Source organism: Peromyscus eremicus, chromosome 7 (genome assembly GCF_949786415.1).
Source record: "Peromyscus eremicus chromosome 7, PerEre_H2_v1, whole genome shotgun sequence".
Taxonomy (NCBI): Eukaryota; Metazoa; Chordata; class Mammalia; order Rodentia; family Cricetidae; genus Peromyscus; species Peromyscus eremicus.
Window position 1 is genome coordinate 91,687,911 of NC_081422.1, and position 16,543 is coordinate 91,704,453.

Here is a 16,543-nt window from a genome sequence, read left to right on the forward strand (position 1 = left end):
CCCAGGACTGCTCTCAGACAAGCATTGCCCTGGAATGCCAAGTCCCTCTGAGTTGCAAACGGAAGGCTTCCCTCCCTTCTTCTCTGCAGACTTGCCTCTCTGTGGGCTTCTTTCTTTCTGCCTGCCTCCAGCATATGCTCTTCCTTTCTGTGTAGCTGAGTGTTTCTCCCGGGCAGAAAATGGAAACTAATCCTTCCCTCAACAACAGCCCTAATAATGAAACTGGTGGGAATTACAACCTGGAAGTTCCCCGAGAGCTTCGTCATATTGCCAATGAGCCCCAGCCTTCTGCTGTGTGTATGGTAATGCGAAGCCGGAGTCTATCCTTTGCACATCGTTAGCTTTTCTTCTAATGACTGGAATAATACATGCCCACTACAGGACATTTTTGCAGTCACAGAAAGGGGAGGGCAAGCAGAAACAAATCGTCTCTCTCCATGCTTCTCGGGGGACACTGCTGTTAACATCAAGTATCGTTTCTTCTGGGCATCGCTTTCTTACCTGGCTGAGAACATGCTACATGGACATTGCTAAGCCCGCGTGTCACTTCTTTTCACTTACCATATAGCACAAGTGTATTCCTTCTTGCTCCTGTCACTAACATGGGTGTGCTACACTTTGGTAAGCTGTCTGTCCCTCTCCTGCTGACATCTGAGTGTTTCTAGCTTTGTTTGAGTTTTCTTATTATACATCATCCGGCCATGGGTGAGCCATGAGGTTGTCCTGGTGTATCATTTTACTCAGCCATAAGGGGTTAAGTAAGGACCACCCTCCCCATGGCCCCATATGCACCTGTACCTGTGGTTCTCGTGTCCCCAGAGGCCTCAGTTTTGGCAAAGGTGCTCACAATCTTGATGTCAGGGAAGAGAGTCACTCCTCTGGCACTTGCAAACTGGGCAGCAGGTCTCCAGAAGCGCTCTGTTCCCTGGAGGGTGATCTGGGGCTCAATGGCCTGCAGGACCATGATGTAGGCATCCACATCTGGGATGCTGATGCACACATCTTCCCCAAAGCACCTGGGAAGACATCTTCAGTCATGGCCCTGATCAGCTGATGATTTAAACCGTCCACTCCAGAGCCATGATCAATGCCTGCCACCTCCAGTCCTTGCCAGGGTGTCCTGGATGTTAGGAGTCTCTGAGGATGGCAGCAGACCTTCACATTTAAAGCCACATTACCACCCTAACAATGTAGGGACTTAAAAGATTGGTTCCTGGGAGGGATGGGACTTTTCTATACTAGCAACAAGTAACCATTAACACTTTCATTATCTTTTAGCAAAGTAATCAATGGCAACATTAATTAGAAAGCAATGGCTTGCTTTTGTGCCTTAGTGTTTGGTAAGGGAATTGTCTGGTTGGTTATAGCTATCTTACTAAATGAGACCTCAGGGCTAAATTCTCCTGCTGTGGCAGATGCACGTGTTCTGTCTCTGTGGGATATCATGGGGGTACACCTCTTCTGTGGGTGAGGGCAGAAGGCTGAAGTGGTTACATTACTTTACCCTAGTGCACTGCTACATGAGTGTCTGGAAGACAGTAAGGATATTATAAGAACCAAGGCTTGGCAGTGGGATTGATGAGGATCCATGCCCTGCTTGGCCACTCCTGGCTGGGCATTTCATTGCTCTGTACTTCAACTTCTTATCTCTACAAAAGGGAGAGCAATGATTACCCTGTGCTAGTAATGGCTAGTTATAAAGATCCTCAAAAAGGCTGCTGTCCAGAGCTTGCATCCTGGTTTGAGCCCAGTAGAGTCTAAGCTTTCTTATTAGGCTCGGTGAAGCCTACACGCCATCGGTATTCTCCATTATCATCGAATCCAAAGACTTGAGCAAAAATAGTGAGCACTGCCTAGATCAATTGTGTGCTCTAGGCATTCAGGCTCCATCCTACAGAAGCAGCCGTTACCCTGTATGCTGAGGGAAGGTCCCCGATGGAAGAAGGAAGGGTGGTTTGTACAAGTCTCCTGTTGAGATGGATTTTCATCTCTTCTATGCTCCAGGTTAGATGCTGAGTTTGGGTGCGATTGAGGTTACCAGCCCAGCTTCCTGTTGCCTCTGCCATGCCTACCCAGTGGGCTTTCCTCTCCTTGCAGTTTATGGACAGCAGGTCTCAGGGATAGACACTGGGCAATCTCTTCCCTCTTCTTTGCTCCAATTTGGAGCTGACCCCGAGGTGCCTACATCTAACCTTAGGCCTCTGGGTAGAAACACTTTTTTTTATTCCTCTATTGAGTGTTGCTTCCCATGGTGGGCATCTCTCCCAGGCCCAGCAATACAGCAGTCAGTAGATCCATCCTTCCCACCCTTGTTCCTTTCTCCTGAGTTCTTCTATCCCAGTTGCATGGTGACTCCACGTCTACCTCCTTAGGGTCTCTCTGGGGTTCCTTGCCTAGCAGTCATCTCAAGTAGCTGCCATGTCTGGGAAGTGAATTGTCAAGACTATAAGTAAGCCATCAAAAACTTTAATAATCTCATCTCATTCATTGAACTCTGCTCCCTGAGGACAAGATCTATGCCTTCTCTTCCTCTGGCTTGCCCATAGTATTTAGGAATTCTACAAAGCAAAGTTGGTTAATTTAATTTAATTTAATAAATACTTGTTAAGCATCTATCATGTACTAGGGGCTATGCCCTTAAATCAGAACATTTGAGATCTAGGTGTTGGAGAATTTATAGAAAATAGGGCTTTCTAGGCATTGGATTAGATGTGCAATAAAACACAGAAAGGTGGATTTGAACTGGTGAAACAACATAACATTTCCCTTAAGAAATCAAAAGGAGAGCACAGGTCCCTGGAGCATCCTCCCGTGGACAGCAGAGTTGAGGACAGCTGAATAAGAGAAGCCCTACTTGCAAAGGAACATTCTTAAGGGACCACTGTTGCTGCCTCAGCTGGGCCTGGGCTGATTGGCTTTCACTCACTGGACTTTGGAAGAGAGTCTGAGGCGCCGGACACCTGCTGTTGGGAACTGCCTGGAGTTGATGTAGGAGACCTTCTGGAGGGCTCGGTTGATGTTCCCAATGTCATCACCTTCCATCACGAGAACAGACTGCGAAGGGTTGAAGTGATACTGGAAGACAGAAGTGGGCATCATAGGAAAGATGGTCAATGACAGGCGTGGTTCTTGGAAAACCGCAACTCCACAAAGAGGCCATTAAGGCCACCAACGTCATCTCCAGAGCATCAGAAGAAGTTGTAGTCTCCACCTTTCCAGTAAGTTGTTCCATTTTCTTCTGAACTTCAGGATCTTCCCTAGGAGTTCAACCTAGGGATTAGACATTCCTGGTGATTCAGCCTGAACCACAGGATGGAATTCTGAAAACTCTGCCATGGTATTCTAGGTAAGAGCTATTTTTGTTTTGTTTTACAGACAGGGTCTCACTATGTAGCCATGACTGGCCTGGAATTCACTATGTAGACCAGGCCATATTAATTAATATCAAATTAATAGATATTAGCCTGCCTGTGCCTCCTGAGTACTGGGATGAAAGGTATGAGCCACCATGCCCTGTGGTAGTAAGGGTTCTGTGTTATTTTCAATCTTTTACTGATATTATCACAATCCATAATCTCATACATATAAACATGTGCATGTTTCTAGAGGACAAATCCTGGCAAGGGAAATTTCTAGGTCAAAGAGTAGTACATGCTCTTTGTCCATGCTGGCAAATTTCTGATTGCCTGAATTGTCAACAGACACACACACACACACACACACACACCTTCCAGCAGAGTGCAAGTATCACTTCTCTAACCTCAGCCATTTGTATGCTATCAGTCTTTGGGAACTCAGCCAGACTTATAGGTGACAATGACAACTTGCTCTAGTTTTAATTCATGTTTCTCGTACTACATGGGAAGTTGAATTTAGTTTTCATGGGTTAAGGAAAACTGTTTACTCCAACCTGACCTGACCCAACTGTCTTTATCGAAATATTCTTGTTCTATGTTTGGAGATGGATGTGTCATTGTTGATTACACTGAACCATGTGAATCACTGGCCTGGTGGCCCTAGTCAACTGATGGGTCTTGTTTGTTTTCTTTAGCTACTCTGTAAGTGTTTTATTTCTGCCTACTCCTTGAAGCACCTAGCTTTCCTCATCTAGGTCCCATTGGGATTGTGTGCTTTTTTGTAGCACTTACAAAACAGTAGCATGATTACATGGTACACTGATGAGGGCTTTTCTCCCTGATCACAGGGACCCTACTGATCCCTTGATCCCAGAAGGTAGCCCCAGTGATCTGAGAACTCCTTTTAGATGCATAAGTGAATGGTTCTCCCAGCCTCCATTTTACTCCGCACCATCTCCTGTCCGTCCCCACAGGACCTCCTTCTAGTTCCTTGCTTTTCAGCAGAGCTCATCATCACAGTACCAAACCCTGCTCTCTCCCCTTCCTGGGCACTGGAGAAGTGACACTTCCTACCTCCTTTGTGCCATGTGACTACACCTGACCAATGAGATATGAAGAGAAGTGAAGCTATAATGCCCTGGACCAAGGCAGCCCTGTGGAGTTCTCTAGGTTTTTTTTCTTCACTCCAGTGACCTTCAGGTTCTACACAGGAACTCTACCTCATCTCCACTACTTAGTATAAGAGGTAAACACGTCTATGTGTCAGTTCACTGAATCTGGAGAGTTACTACCACAACAGGTCAACCTGTCTGGAGGATGAAGTCAGCCCTCTCCAGTCATGATTCTTCTCTGAGGCTATGCAGCATGTCTGAGAGACTACAACATTTGGGATTTTCTTTCTAGCCCCAATGCACACTACAAAGTACTATTTTGGACAGTTATGTCCCCTTTCTGGACTTCATTTCCTCATTTAAAACATGTCTGAAGTTTAAATGAGTTAACATACAGGATGGATAGACTGCAAATGAAATACTTGGGGCCAGAAGTGTTTGGGATTTTTTTTCTTTTTTCTTTTAGATTTGGAATATCTGCACATAGATGTAATGAGGTGTTTTAGGGCTAGAACCCAAGTCTTATATGAAATTCACTTATGGTTCATATGTACCTCATGCACACAGTCTGAAGGTAATTGCATATAGTATTTTTAATGTGCCTATGGTCTGACTGTGGTCTGTCACAGGAGACTAGCTACAACTTTTCCATTTGTGGTAGCTCGTCAAGTTTTGTATTTCAGACTGCTAGATTAAGGATGCCCACCTGATAAAGGTTTCTAGTATTTACAAAGCATTTAATATTTGGAAGCCTGGGTAATAATCCCCAGTGCTGTGCTAAGTCTATCTTGTTGAGTCTTTGCTGGTAGGACCACTGTGCCCTTGCTGCCTCTCCTTCCCCGTGGGCTCACTCTTTCCTGTCCCTCAAAGCCCTGGGTAGGGTCTCTCTGAGCTGTGACATCTGTCCATGAGCACAGCTTCCTTGCTCTAGATCCAGGAGGCTCCAGGTAGACGTTCTACAGCCAGCCACCAGGTGTGTCTCTAGCCACTGTTCCACAGCCAGCCACCAGATGTGTCTCTAGCCACTATTTTACAGCCAGCCACCAGATGTGTCTCTAGCCACTGTTCCACAGCCAGCCACCGGGGTGTGTCTCTAGCCACTATTTTACAGCCAGCCACCAGGTGTGTCTCTAGCCACTATTCCACAGCCAGCCACCAGGTGTGTCTCTAGCCACTATTCCACAGCCAGCCACCGGGTGTGTCTCTAGCCACTATTCCACAGCCAGCCACCGGGTGTGTCTCTAGCCACTATTCCACAGCCAGCCACTGGGTGTGTCTCTAGCCACTATTTCTCAGCCAGCCACCAGGTGTGTCTCTAGCCACTATTTCACAGCCAGCCACTAGGTGTGTCTTTAGCCACGGATGCTCTGCTCTGAAGCCACCACACACCAGTGGGTCCCAATCAGATCTGAAACATTTTTACAAGCCATCCATTTTATATTCAGGAAGATTTAAGGTCGTCCTTCCAAACACACTACTTAGGACTCTTGCTGTTCCTATGCACAGTGACATGGGTGCTATAGTGGAGTCTTGTGGCGCTGCTGCTGTCTGTGTGAGACCCTCAAGGGCCTGGTTACCAGTTTACCTCAGCAACAGGGCCTACAGCAGCAACAGTAAAAAGAAGATGGTTAGCACTGCAGAGCAGGCTGAGGTTTGCACCTGGCATGAGGCTGAATAGGAAGAGCAACAGGTTCATCTATAGCAGTGGTCCTCAACCTTCCCGATGCTGCCACCCTTTAACACGGTTTCTCATGTTGTGGTGGCCCCCAACCATCAAATTATTTTGTTGCTAATTCATAACTGTAATTTTGCTACTGTTATGAATTGTAATATAAATGTCTGTGTTTTCTGACGGTCATAGCCACCCATGTAAAAGGGTCATTTGTAGCCATTCCAGCTTTGATCTGGAAGTTCCAACCCCCATTGAGGCTTCGGCAACTGTCACGCCTACAAGGCGGGGCCAAGGGAGGACCCTGGAAACCCGAGATCCAGATGGGCCAGTGCTCTCTCTCTGTTCCTGGACCCTGGAAGGTGGAGGCTGACCGGGCAGAGCTCCAGAGAACACCACTGGACTGCGATACACCTTCCCCAGACCCCGCAACCTACCTATCCCTTCATTTGTAAGTTACCCACTAAATAAATCTTCCTTTTAACTACGTGGAGTGGCCTTAATAATTTTACCAATAGTCATTTGACCCCAAGGGGGTCACAATTCACAGGTTGAGAAATGTTCTAGAAGGATGACTAGGTAGCATTTCTTGGCAATCACAGAGCACACGTCTCCACTGAATCCTCCTAGCAAAAGCACAGGCTGGCTGCTAATATGTTGGATTTCTAGTTAACACCAAGCCCAGGCCCAAGAACATCTTTCTAACCATAGAGCATAAAGATGGCTACTGGCCCAGCTGTCAATATAGTTCTTGCAGGATCAACAAAAGCCTCCATAGGTTCTCATGTTTTTCTAGCTGCAGTATTCTATGCTCTGGGGATATGTCTGTAGTTATGTGGCAGACATGTTTGCACTAGCGTGCATAATCACAGGGACAAATGGTACCCACAGTTCCTTGGGAATCTGTGCTGTGACCACAGCAAGCCAGGAAGATGCTAGAGAGATATCTTCCAGAATGGCCACTTCTCCCAGACACTCAGCTAGTTTCTTCAGTTTTCTTGCAGGCTGGACCATCAGTGAAATTCCTATCCAAAGCCTGGGCTCCCTGTGCCTCAGCAATAGGCTGGCTGTGGCTTACTGGGCACCTTGCCATTCCCTGACCACCTGACACCTGCCAGCCTCTTTGATCTGTACCAAATGGCTCAGAGAGTAAAGGCCTTTACCACCAAGCCTGACAATTTGAATTGTCATCCCTGAGACCTACATGGTGGAAGGGGAAAACTGAATCCTACAAATTGTCCTCATGACTTCCTTCATGGCATGCACCCACTTCTAAATACATAAGTAAATGAAATAAAAAAATTAACAGAAAGGTCTCCTATGCCACAAAAGGACCTGTGATTTGTTGAGAATCCATTAGGTTTGCTACAGAGATACATATCTATATGTTTAGTAAATTATTACACTGCTAAAAGATACATAGTATTACTTCCATTTTGTACATGAGGGTGGGGCTTTATGGGTTGAAATATCTTGCCCAGGGTCACCAAGGCAGTGAATAGTAGGTAGATATTGGTGTGGAGAACCTAGGAGTGTCTGGCTCTAAGGTCACTACTTTCTTGCTCTGCCACACTCTGAGGGTGATGATGGAAAGGGTGGTACCATGGAAACCAGAACAGGCTACTCTTCCAAAATGTGGCTGTTCCACGGTATCTTGCATGGGTGCAAGGCAACAGCCACCACAACCCTGTAGAGACTGAAATATGCTCGAGCAATATCCAGAAACAAGCATGACCCACAGGAAGACAAGTGCAGCAAAGAGCTGGCCCTGTGAGTAGAGAAATTCCTCCAGCAAGTGAGGGCTCGCTTCTTTATAAGTCACACAGAAGGAGGCTAGTCACCGGCAACTCAAACGACTTGAAAAGATCCTTCAGAAATGATGTGCAGGAGACATGCAGGGTCTGAAGGAAGTTAGTTTTAATAATGGTCAAGGCCATCTTTTAATCAGAGTTGCTGGTATGGAGAAAAGAGCACGGACTTACTTTGGACAAGTCCCCAAGCTCCAGTCCCCTTGCTTTTGAAATGAGGTCATAATATTTAATTTGTTTCGAGGAGTAGAGATAATGAACATAAAATAGCCCCCAGTGAGCGCTCTGTAAACTGAGTGTCTTATTAACTTCTCTCACAGACCTCAAGCTCTCACAAGCCATGCCTTAGGGATGGGAAAGGATCATTTGCAGTGACCTGGGTATGAGCAGGTGGGATGCTGAAAAGCCTCCCCCTAGACCCCTCTATTTGTGTGACACTTAGCTTAGCACCTTTTCTTTCCACAGGCTATGACTACTCTGTAGAAATCACTTTGGTTCTTAATTCATAATTCACAAATTGCCCGTCTGTTAAGTCTAGTATCTGGGTTTTTTTTGTTTTTTTTTTTTTTTTTTGGCTCTGTCAAACTTGGAACTCTGCAACAGTGGCCCCTTGGGATGGTTCAAGGCAGAGGATGCATTTAGAGGCAGGCAGTGAGCTGGAGTGAGAAAAAGAGAGGGTTGGAGGCTAGGTCTCCACAGCACTGGGTGAACAACATCTCAAGGAAATAACACACGCTGATCAGAACAGTTTTCCCAGTGACATGTGATTAACATGCATGCATGAGCATGTGTGTGTCAAAGCCATGGTAGACAGCATCTGGAAAGTCAAGCTTGCCTAACCACGCCTTCCATCTTGCCCTTCTGACCCAATGTCCAGGGTAGGCACCTTAAACCCTGCATGGCCAAGATTATTCTCTCTTGCTTGAGTTTTCAATGGCTCTTAGTGGTTAGAAAAAAATACATCTAAATGTGTCTAGGAGTGTCCATGATGTGGTCTTCATCTAGCTCTCTGGCTCCACTTTTGTGCTACTATTTGGGCACCCAGAACAGTGGCCTGGAGGTTCCTGTGCATTTCTGCCATACCCCTTTGCTGCTGCTCAGATTCCCAGATCTTCTTGGAATGGCTGCTCTCTGTTCCCTTTCCTTTCCCAGGTGGGTTCCTACCTGGTCTTACACATTCTCCTCAGGCTTCTCTTCCTCTGGGGAGCCTTCCCTGAAGGCCATTCACCCGAATCTGAAGCTATGGAGTGGGACTATCTGGATTCAAATTCTGGCTCTGCCCAGCACTAACTTAAGGATATTTCTTGAGCATCCATTAGCTTTCAGTTCTCAATATCGGAATGAGAACATTATGGTACCTTTATCCATGGAAGGGGTATCACAAAGAGTAGTGGTCATAAAGCATTTAGAACAAGCAGTGTCTTCCTCTCAGAGACCTCTAGGAAATGTCAGTGCTCACTGTCAATGTAGTGGTACCCTGTGTAGTACTATATTGGGTACTATAGGGCCACCAAATTATCTAAAGACAATAAGCCGCGAGTATCTACCTTTGTATACTAGAACCCTGTCCATAACTGTAACATGATATGTTTGCTGAGGTGATCACATTTTAATGAACATCACAGGTCCTCAGACTAGCAGGCCCTGCTTGCATACCCAGGGCCAGAATCTTCAAGTATCAGGCTCCTGTGAGGAGCAGGTTCTGCTGGAAAGAAAGTCCCTGGCTAGGAAAGACAGGCCCATAGTAAGAATGGTAAGGCAGGCCCATGGTAGGATGGCAAGGCAGGCCCATGGCAGACTGGGAACAGATGGGCAGCAGGTGGAAATCCTTTGCCATTGCCATCTTCTCTTGGGAAACAGCCAAGGGGAAAACCACTGTGGCTTCTGGAGACTCCAGTTGTCCTGATCTCCAGGACACAGAGCCCTCTGTGACTTCCAGAAAGGAGCTAGGGACTTGCTTTCCCACACTGGGGCCTGTGATGATTTATCAGGGCCTTTGATGGGACTAACCCTGCTCTTTATTCAGAACTGAGGGGCCTAGGACCAGCAAGAGCTTCTTCTATCTAGGTGAGGCCAGAAGGTAACCTTACCTGTTGGAGAGGAGCTTGCTGGGGCCACAGCTGCCCCTCCCCCGCCGCCTTCTGGGAGATGCTTTTCTAAGAACACAGCTCTAATTTCCTGAATCACTCGAATATTTTTGTTTCACACAGGCAATAAAAACTACAAATCTCTTCATGTTCCTTTTGACTTCCAGATATTGCTTGGAGGGGAACTGGCTTCACGTTAACAGTGTAAGACCTAGTGACTGTCAGATCTGTTTTCCAATTCTACCTCATGTCTGTCTTCTCTCTCTTTTCTTGTTTCTGTTTTGGAGCCCTAATTTTCTGTTTACATTTTATGTTTTTGAAAAGTATTCTTGCATGCCGCTTTAGTGCCTTTAGGCAAACGGATAGCAAAGTAACCAATCTGCAGACAAAGGAAGTTTCATACCTCCCTCCAGGCGGACATGGAATGGCGTCTACTGTCTGCTCTAGGGCACCCGATCTAGAAGTTTCAGGAGCTGGAAGCAGAAGTCCATCCTGGAAGTCATGGTCACTAACTGGTCCTTGTTGAAGTGTGATCACATCTTAACTGGGGCACCGTTTCTGTGAGGCTTCTCCGGAAACCATTATTTCCCGGCATGCTCAGGTATTGAGCAGCTTTCGCCTCATCAATCAGTGTCTTATCATGTGTGGTATCAGTGCCTTCCTTACCTTTATTCCTTGCCCGAGGCTTTCCAGGGAGTTAATATCCAGCCCTTCTTTGCAGGCTTGCAGGCAAGAGATCACCTTCTGGCTTTCCATTTTGCCGGGACGGATCGTGAGACTGGCGAGGCTGCCATGGAAAAACTGTGCAAACCGTGGTTTGGCCACTTCGCCTCCTGTAGGAACAAGAGATACTGTCATCTGCCTTGGAGAGATGAGGTAGGAAGCGCCAGGAACCAAGGTCACTTGTAGTGTCCCTGTGTTCTTTAAGCCTAAGGGATTAAAACAAGCCAATGTGTGTTTGTGTGTACACAGGCTGAGCACCGTGGGAGCTGGGGTCTGCTACCATGCCCAAGCATGGTTCAAAGTACTCAAACTGCAGCTTCATCAGGAGCCACGCCCATCTCCTCCGTGGTCTCCACGCCGGGCTTCCCTTGAGGTCTGCTTATAGTCCATCTTACTCAGACAGCCTTTCTTCGCGTCTTTACTAATCTCAGCCCTCCTCCCCCATCTTTGGATGGACTGCATGGAGATCTAGCTCAGATCTTGCTGGGATTTTTGTTCAGAGAAGAAACAGAACGTGGAGAGAAGATGGACCAGGACTGAGTCCCCATCTTGATATTTCCCGGGAGAGGTTTTGAAAACTCTTTGAACCTCTGTAGCTCACCAGACACACTAGCGCCCCCTAGTCCTTAGGCTGTCTCAGCACAGCAGCTCCCGTTGTTTCCTGTATTTTATGCTGCCTGAGGCTTGGTCACTGGCTGGGCAGCATGTGCACGGCTTTCCCAGCTCTCCAAAGGGCAGCTTTCCAGCACGTGGCACTGTGGCACCCTTGCTGCCTTTTGGTAAGCCGAGTGTGCCAACAGCGCCTTGCGGGTAGTGGATGCTCCTTGGGCACACAGCTCCTACGTTCCTTAGTGTTCCATATGTCTCTACAGAGACATGCTACCCCACTTGTTTATGCTTTCCTGTGGGAACGTCTGAGGTGCTGCTTTCTGAATCTCTCCAGCTGACTTACTGCACGGCTTTTTCTACTGCTTAGATACGGGCTTGCCTGGGTTCCCCCTCACACCTGTTCCATTGACATCACGCTGGTTCACCCCCACCCTGTCCTCCCTGTTGTCCAGCTGATGCAAATTGAAGTTTTTCAAGGTCTCTTAGACCCCCTGTCACTGCTGCTTCCTCAAACCTTACTGAGTCCCTGCTTCCCAAGCCCCACCCCTACCCTGAGTCCCACTGTGCTCTAGGCTTAGGGCCTGGATCACTGTTAGTTGCTTTCATTGCAGCCTTCCACCTGGCATTGCTCTCGAATTGTTTACATGCATGTGCTGTCCTTAGGAGCCTAAATTGTTATCATCCACCTTGGCTACAAGTTTTAACCATCTGGGAATCTTTAAAAAGATAAACGGGTAGCTGGTACTTGGTCTGACCCCCTGGAGATTTTGATTTAATTGGTACAGGGAGTTTTAAAAAGCATCTTGGATAATGCAGATGTGACGCCAAGGTTAAGAAGCACTGAGCTGTGAGCTTCTCCAGGTTGGGCCTTTTGCATACTCCTTGTGTGATCTCTCTCCTTGATGCTACCCGCAGGCTTGCCCCTCGGAAGCTGCTATAATTTATTAGTTTAAGCCTCTCTTTCCTGGATAGCAAAGATCACTCATGCATTATTCATTTTAATGAAGACAATACTGAGCAAGTAAGTAGTCGGGGCTGAGGGTTGCACCAGACACGGTGCATAAGTTGACTCATTTATTCTTCTCAAGAACACTTGGCCTCTTGTGTCCTCTTGGCATGCTGTAGTCTGCCTGGCATGCAACAGACACTTTATAACTGCCTGTTGAATTGAAGGAGATGATGTGCTGAATGCCATCAGAGTCATCGTGGGCACTGTGGCTCTCTCATCCTTTCCTTCTTGCTAAGTAGGGCAGTCCTGAGGCTTTGGGCATGGACACAAGGTCCAGGGACAGAGTCTAAGCAAATTTTATTGCACCATCATTGTTCCAATGATGGATTCAGAGGTGGGCCTGGGGCCAAGTAAGAAGATGAAGCCAATCAGTACCTGGCATTCAGTAAGCCGTAATTATAGATCCAAGAATAAGCATGGTGACCAAATTTAGGCTACCATCATGAGAGATGATGACTGGTGGCTTATCCATAATAGCTTCTATTTTGCTCTCAGAAGGTTTTCAATGAACTCTTGTTGTCTTTCTATAGTGAACCCACAGCTGCATAAGCCATCTTGCCATTAGACGAGGAGTGATAAGGGCAATGCAAACTGTGGGACAGAACTAGACGAGGCACATGGGACCAAGTAGACCCCCATGGGTAACTCTGCCTCGGTGTTTTGGGATATCCTCTGTTACAGGAACCATCTGTCTTTATGTGTTCAACCATTTTGTCTCATAGATTGTTTCCTTGCTGCATAAGGATTCTTTGCTTTGAAAGTAAAACAAGTCTTTTAATGCTTGGTTCACAGGGAACTCCAAATAGATGTGACTTTGATGAATGGCCTGAAAAGGACATGGCTATGGGAGGACAATTTGAGGTTTTCTGATCTTGATGCTTCTCCATAACATTCATGCCCTAGTGTTATGGCTTGGCTGTCAAGTGCCCCCACCAAGAGGCCCTCATATTGAAGAGTGGGTCCCTCATGTTTAGAAGTTGGGTTTTTATAAGTGATTGGGTGATGAGGGCTCTGACCAAATCATTGACTTAATCCACTGAGGTATTCAAAATATGACTAGACTTCTGGGAGGCAATAGAACCGTGGGGGGTGAGGCCTCTTTGGAAGATGCAGGTCACTCTATCTGTTCCCTGGATGTCTTAGGAACACATCTGCTCCTCCACACCCTTTTGCCAGGATTTTCTCCTTCACCATGGCCCAGAAATAATGGGACAGGCTGGCCATGGACTGAAGGCTCTGAAGCTATGAGCCAAGATAAATCCTTCTGCATGTAAGGATTTTATTTGTATTTGTATTTATTTATTTATTTTTAGTATTTGTCATAGCAATAAAATGTCTGACTTATAATCACGTGAATTTATATCTGGATATTTTTTTTCCTACAGAAAAGCAGATGAAGGCTTGAGCATGTGTGACAGAGGTGCTATTCAGATGACCATCTATTTCCTGCCTTGTCTCTACCTTTGATCAGTAGAGTCAATGAGTATCACTGACTAGGTGTGACCTGTGTACCCAACACCATGTGCATCATCTCCTTGACTCTTCATAACTGCCCTGGGAGATAGGCACTCATTATATAGGCACTCATATACAATAAAACTTAGGCTCAAGTTGTAAAGTGCATGTCCCTACAATTCTGAGCACACCATCTATTATCTAGCCTGCCTCAGCATCTCACTCAGAGGCTCCATTTCAAAGGCCAATGTCTGTGTCAGGCTTGGATGCCAAGATACTGCATTCTGTATTTCAACTTAAGAATCCAAGCTCTGTGCTGTACTCTGCTTATAAGTCAGAAGTCTCTAGGAATTAGATTTAGTTAGCATTTTGCAATGGGAGACACACATTAAATTTGAAGTACATTTTACACAGTATTAGATGTGATATTAGATATCAAAAATAATAGATAAACTGAAAATTTTCTCTTTTTAATATTGAAGGTGTCTACATGGGACACACAGCTCCTCTGTCAAAATTCAGAATAAACTTGGTCATAGATCATTTTAAGAGAACAAATTATCAAAACTTTGTTTCCAGGCATGATTTTGGATTCCTCTTAGACTAGATCAGCATTTCAAAAACATTTCCTATGTGTCTAGTCTTACATTAGGTTCCTATAATTGTAGGTGTGGGCTAGGGTCTTCAGGAATTTATATCAAGCAGAGAGAGATACAAAGGAAAATTAAAATGTAAGAATTAGATGTTCTAAGATAATCTGAGTTTTCTAAGGTAGCACATGATCAATTTCTAAGGGACATGTCTACTAGGTCAGAGGGAAAAAATAGCTATTGTGAGGCCCTTGAAATGCATCAGATTCTTTCCTATGCTATTTCATTGATTGCTAAAGATGAGGGTATCTCAAGCTCTGTTCTTTAGATCTTTATTGGGTATTTCTCGCATCTCACTTCCATGTACACCTCTAGCCTTGCCACAGGTATGGCCACAGAAGAGGCCCAAGCTGAGTACCTATCCAAGTGTGGGCTTCAGAAGCACAAACGTTTCAAAGAGCAAGGAAGACCCAACAGTTACTCCACCTTTAGCAAGTGCAGAGGAAGAGGATCTGGTTTCTTCCAGATGAGGTAGGCTGAAGAAATGGAGCGGATAGATTACGGAATGAAATCACCTACAGCTGCTTCCAGGACTGAGCACCCAGCAGGATGCATGATACCGTGAGACACTAGGTAGACAGACTGTCCACAGATGGACCCGCACAGAGAACATGAGAGACACCACAAGTATTGATGTAGCCCCCATGGAAGGCAAGGAAATGCCAAGACAGCTGTCAATCCTAAAGGATCATTAGTGACTGAGGACCAAAAGAGGTAGATGAGCACCATTTCAATGAATAACCACTTGGAAAGGTGACTGGACCCACATTACCCTATAACTCTATATACTCGCCTCCCTGATCAACCCACCATTACCCAAGGAAATGGGAAAATGCCAATTTTGAGGAGGTTAAACCTCTCTTGCTCACATGGAATGAAGCTTGAAATGAGACAAAGATGGGTGTGGAAAAAACAACATTTCATCCGTGTGAACTGACTGTCTGATCTGATACACTGACAACTCTTTTTTACAAAAGAAATGTACAGGTTTTGATAACTTTCCCAAGGTCACGTGGCCAGGGAACAAGTAACACTAAGATTCAGCCTTGACCCAGCCTTGACCCAGCTTTCTCCTTTCACATCATCTAATCCGATGTGGCTGAAAATGTTGAAAGAAGACTTACTGGAGGGGGACAGATTGGGACCAATACAGGGCTGGCAGTGGAAACCCAGTTATGTGGCTTCTGTGGACAATGACTGGCTTCAGCAGCAATTCCCAGCAGCTGGGATGAAGAGGACAGGGAAACCCAGTTGTTTCAAAAGCCATCCAAACAGTTGGCCCCTCAGTGGTTTCACATCCACTGACTTAACTAACCACACACTGAAACCACCTAAATAGTACTAAACACAGGTATGTCCTTTTCTTGCCATTATTCTTTAAGCAATAAGAACCATTATAGAGCATTTATACCATGTTAGGTCTCATAAATACTCTAGAGATAATTTGAAGTATATGGGAAGGTATTTGTCATGTTAAGCAAATACTCTACCACTTTATACAGGGAACTTGGATATCTCTGATGTTTTCGTACCTGCATGGCATCTGGCGACCAAGCACCAACAGATACTGAAGGACAATGTTATTTGGCATACATGATCTGATGCAGCATTCCTATTCTGAAACAGAGCATTTCATGTGAATGAAGAGCTGCATATCCATCACCCACTACCCCTGTCTGTCTTCTGAGAGGTGGGGTCTCCTCACTACAAATGCAGCTCTAAGAGAAATTTAAGGCCAAAGACCTATGTAATGTGAATGCACCAAGTCTCCATCTCATACACGGGCATTCAGGAAGCTACTGTCTTTCCTTCTGCTATTCAGTCTGGGAAATACATGGGAAAGAGTGGAGCCTGTGCTTTCTTTTGCTTGAGTTGAACACTGCTCTTTGCAAGGCTTGTGGATGGGGATGCCCCTCAATGAACACAATTTCACGGATGGTCAACTATCAATTTTGAGCAATGTAAATGGGCAGACTGTCTGAAACCTTGCTTTCTCTTTTTTCCCTCATTTTTGGTGGCGGAGACACCCATGGAATGCAAAGACTAAGTGAAGTGTGTAATCGAG

At 45.8% G+C, this 16,543-nt stretch overlaps 1 protein-coding gene across 1 annotated transcript in view; it reads right to left on the bottom strand.

Annotated features, from left to right (window-relative positions):
• Clstn2 (calsyntenin 2) overlaps positions 1-16,543 on the bottom strand; it is a 355,228-nt gene that overhangs the window by 6,924 nt on the left and 331,761 nt on the right. Inside the window, exons 12-14 of the mRNA XM_059269076.1 lie at positions 10,699-10,865; positions 2,927-3,075; positions 793-1,016 (exon numbers count right to left, since the gene is read on the bottom strand). Coding sequence (XP_059125059.1) covers positions 793-1,016; positions 2,927-3,075; positions 10,699-10,865 — 540 coding nt within the window. The remainder of the gene's footprint in view (positions 1-792; positions 1,017-2,926; positions 3,076-10,698; positions 10,866-16,543) is intronic.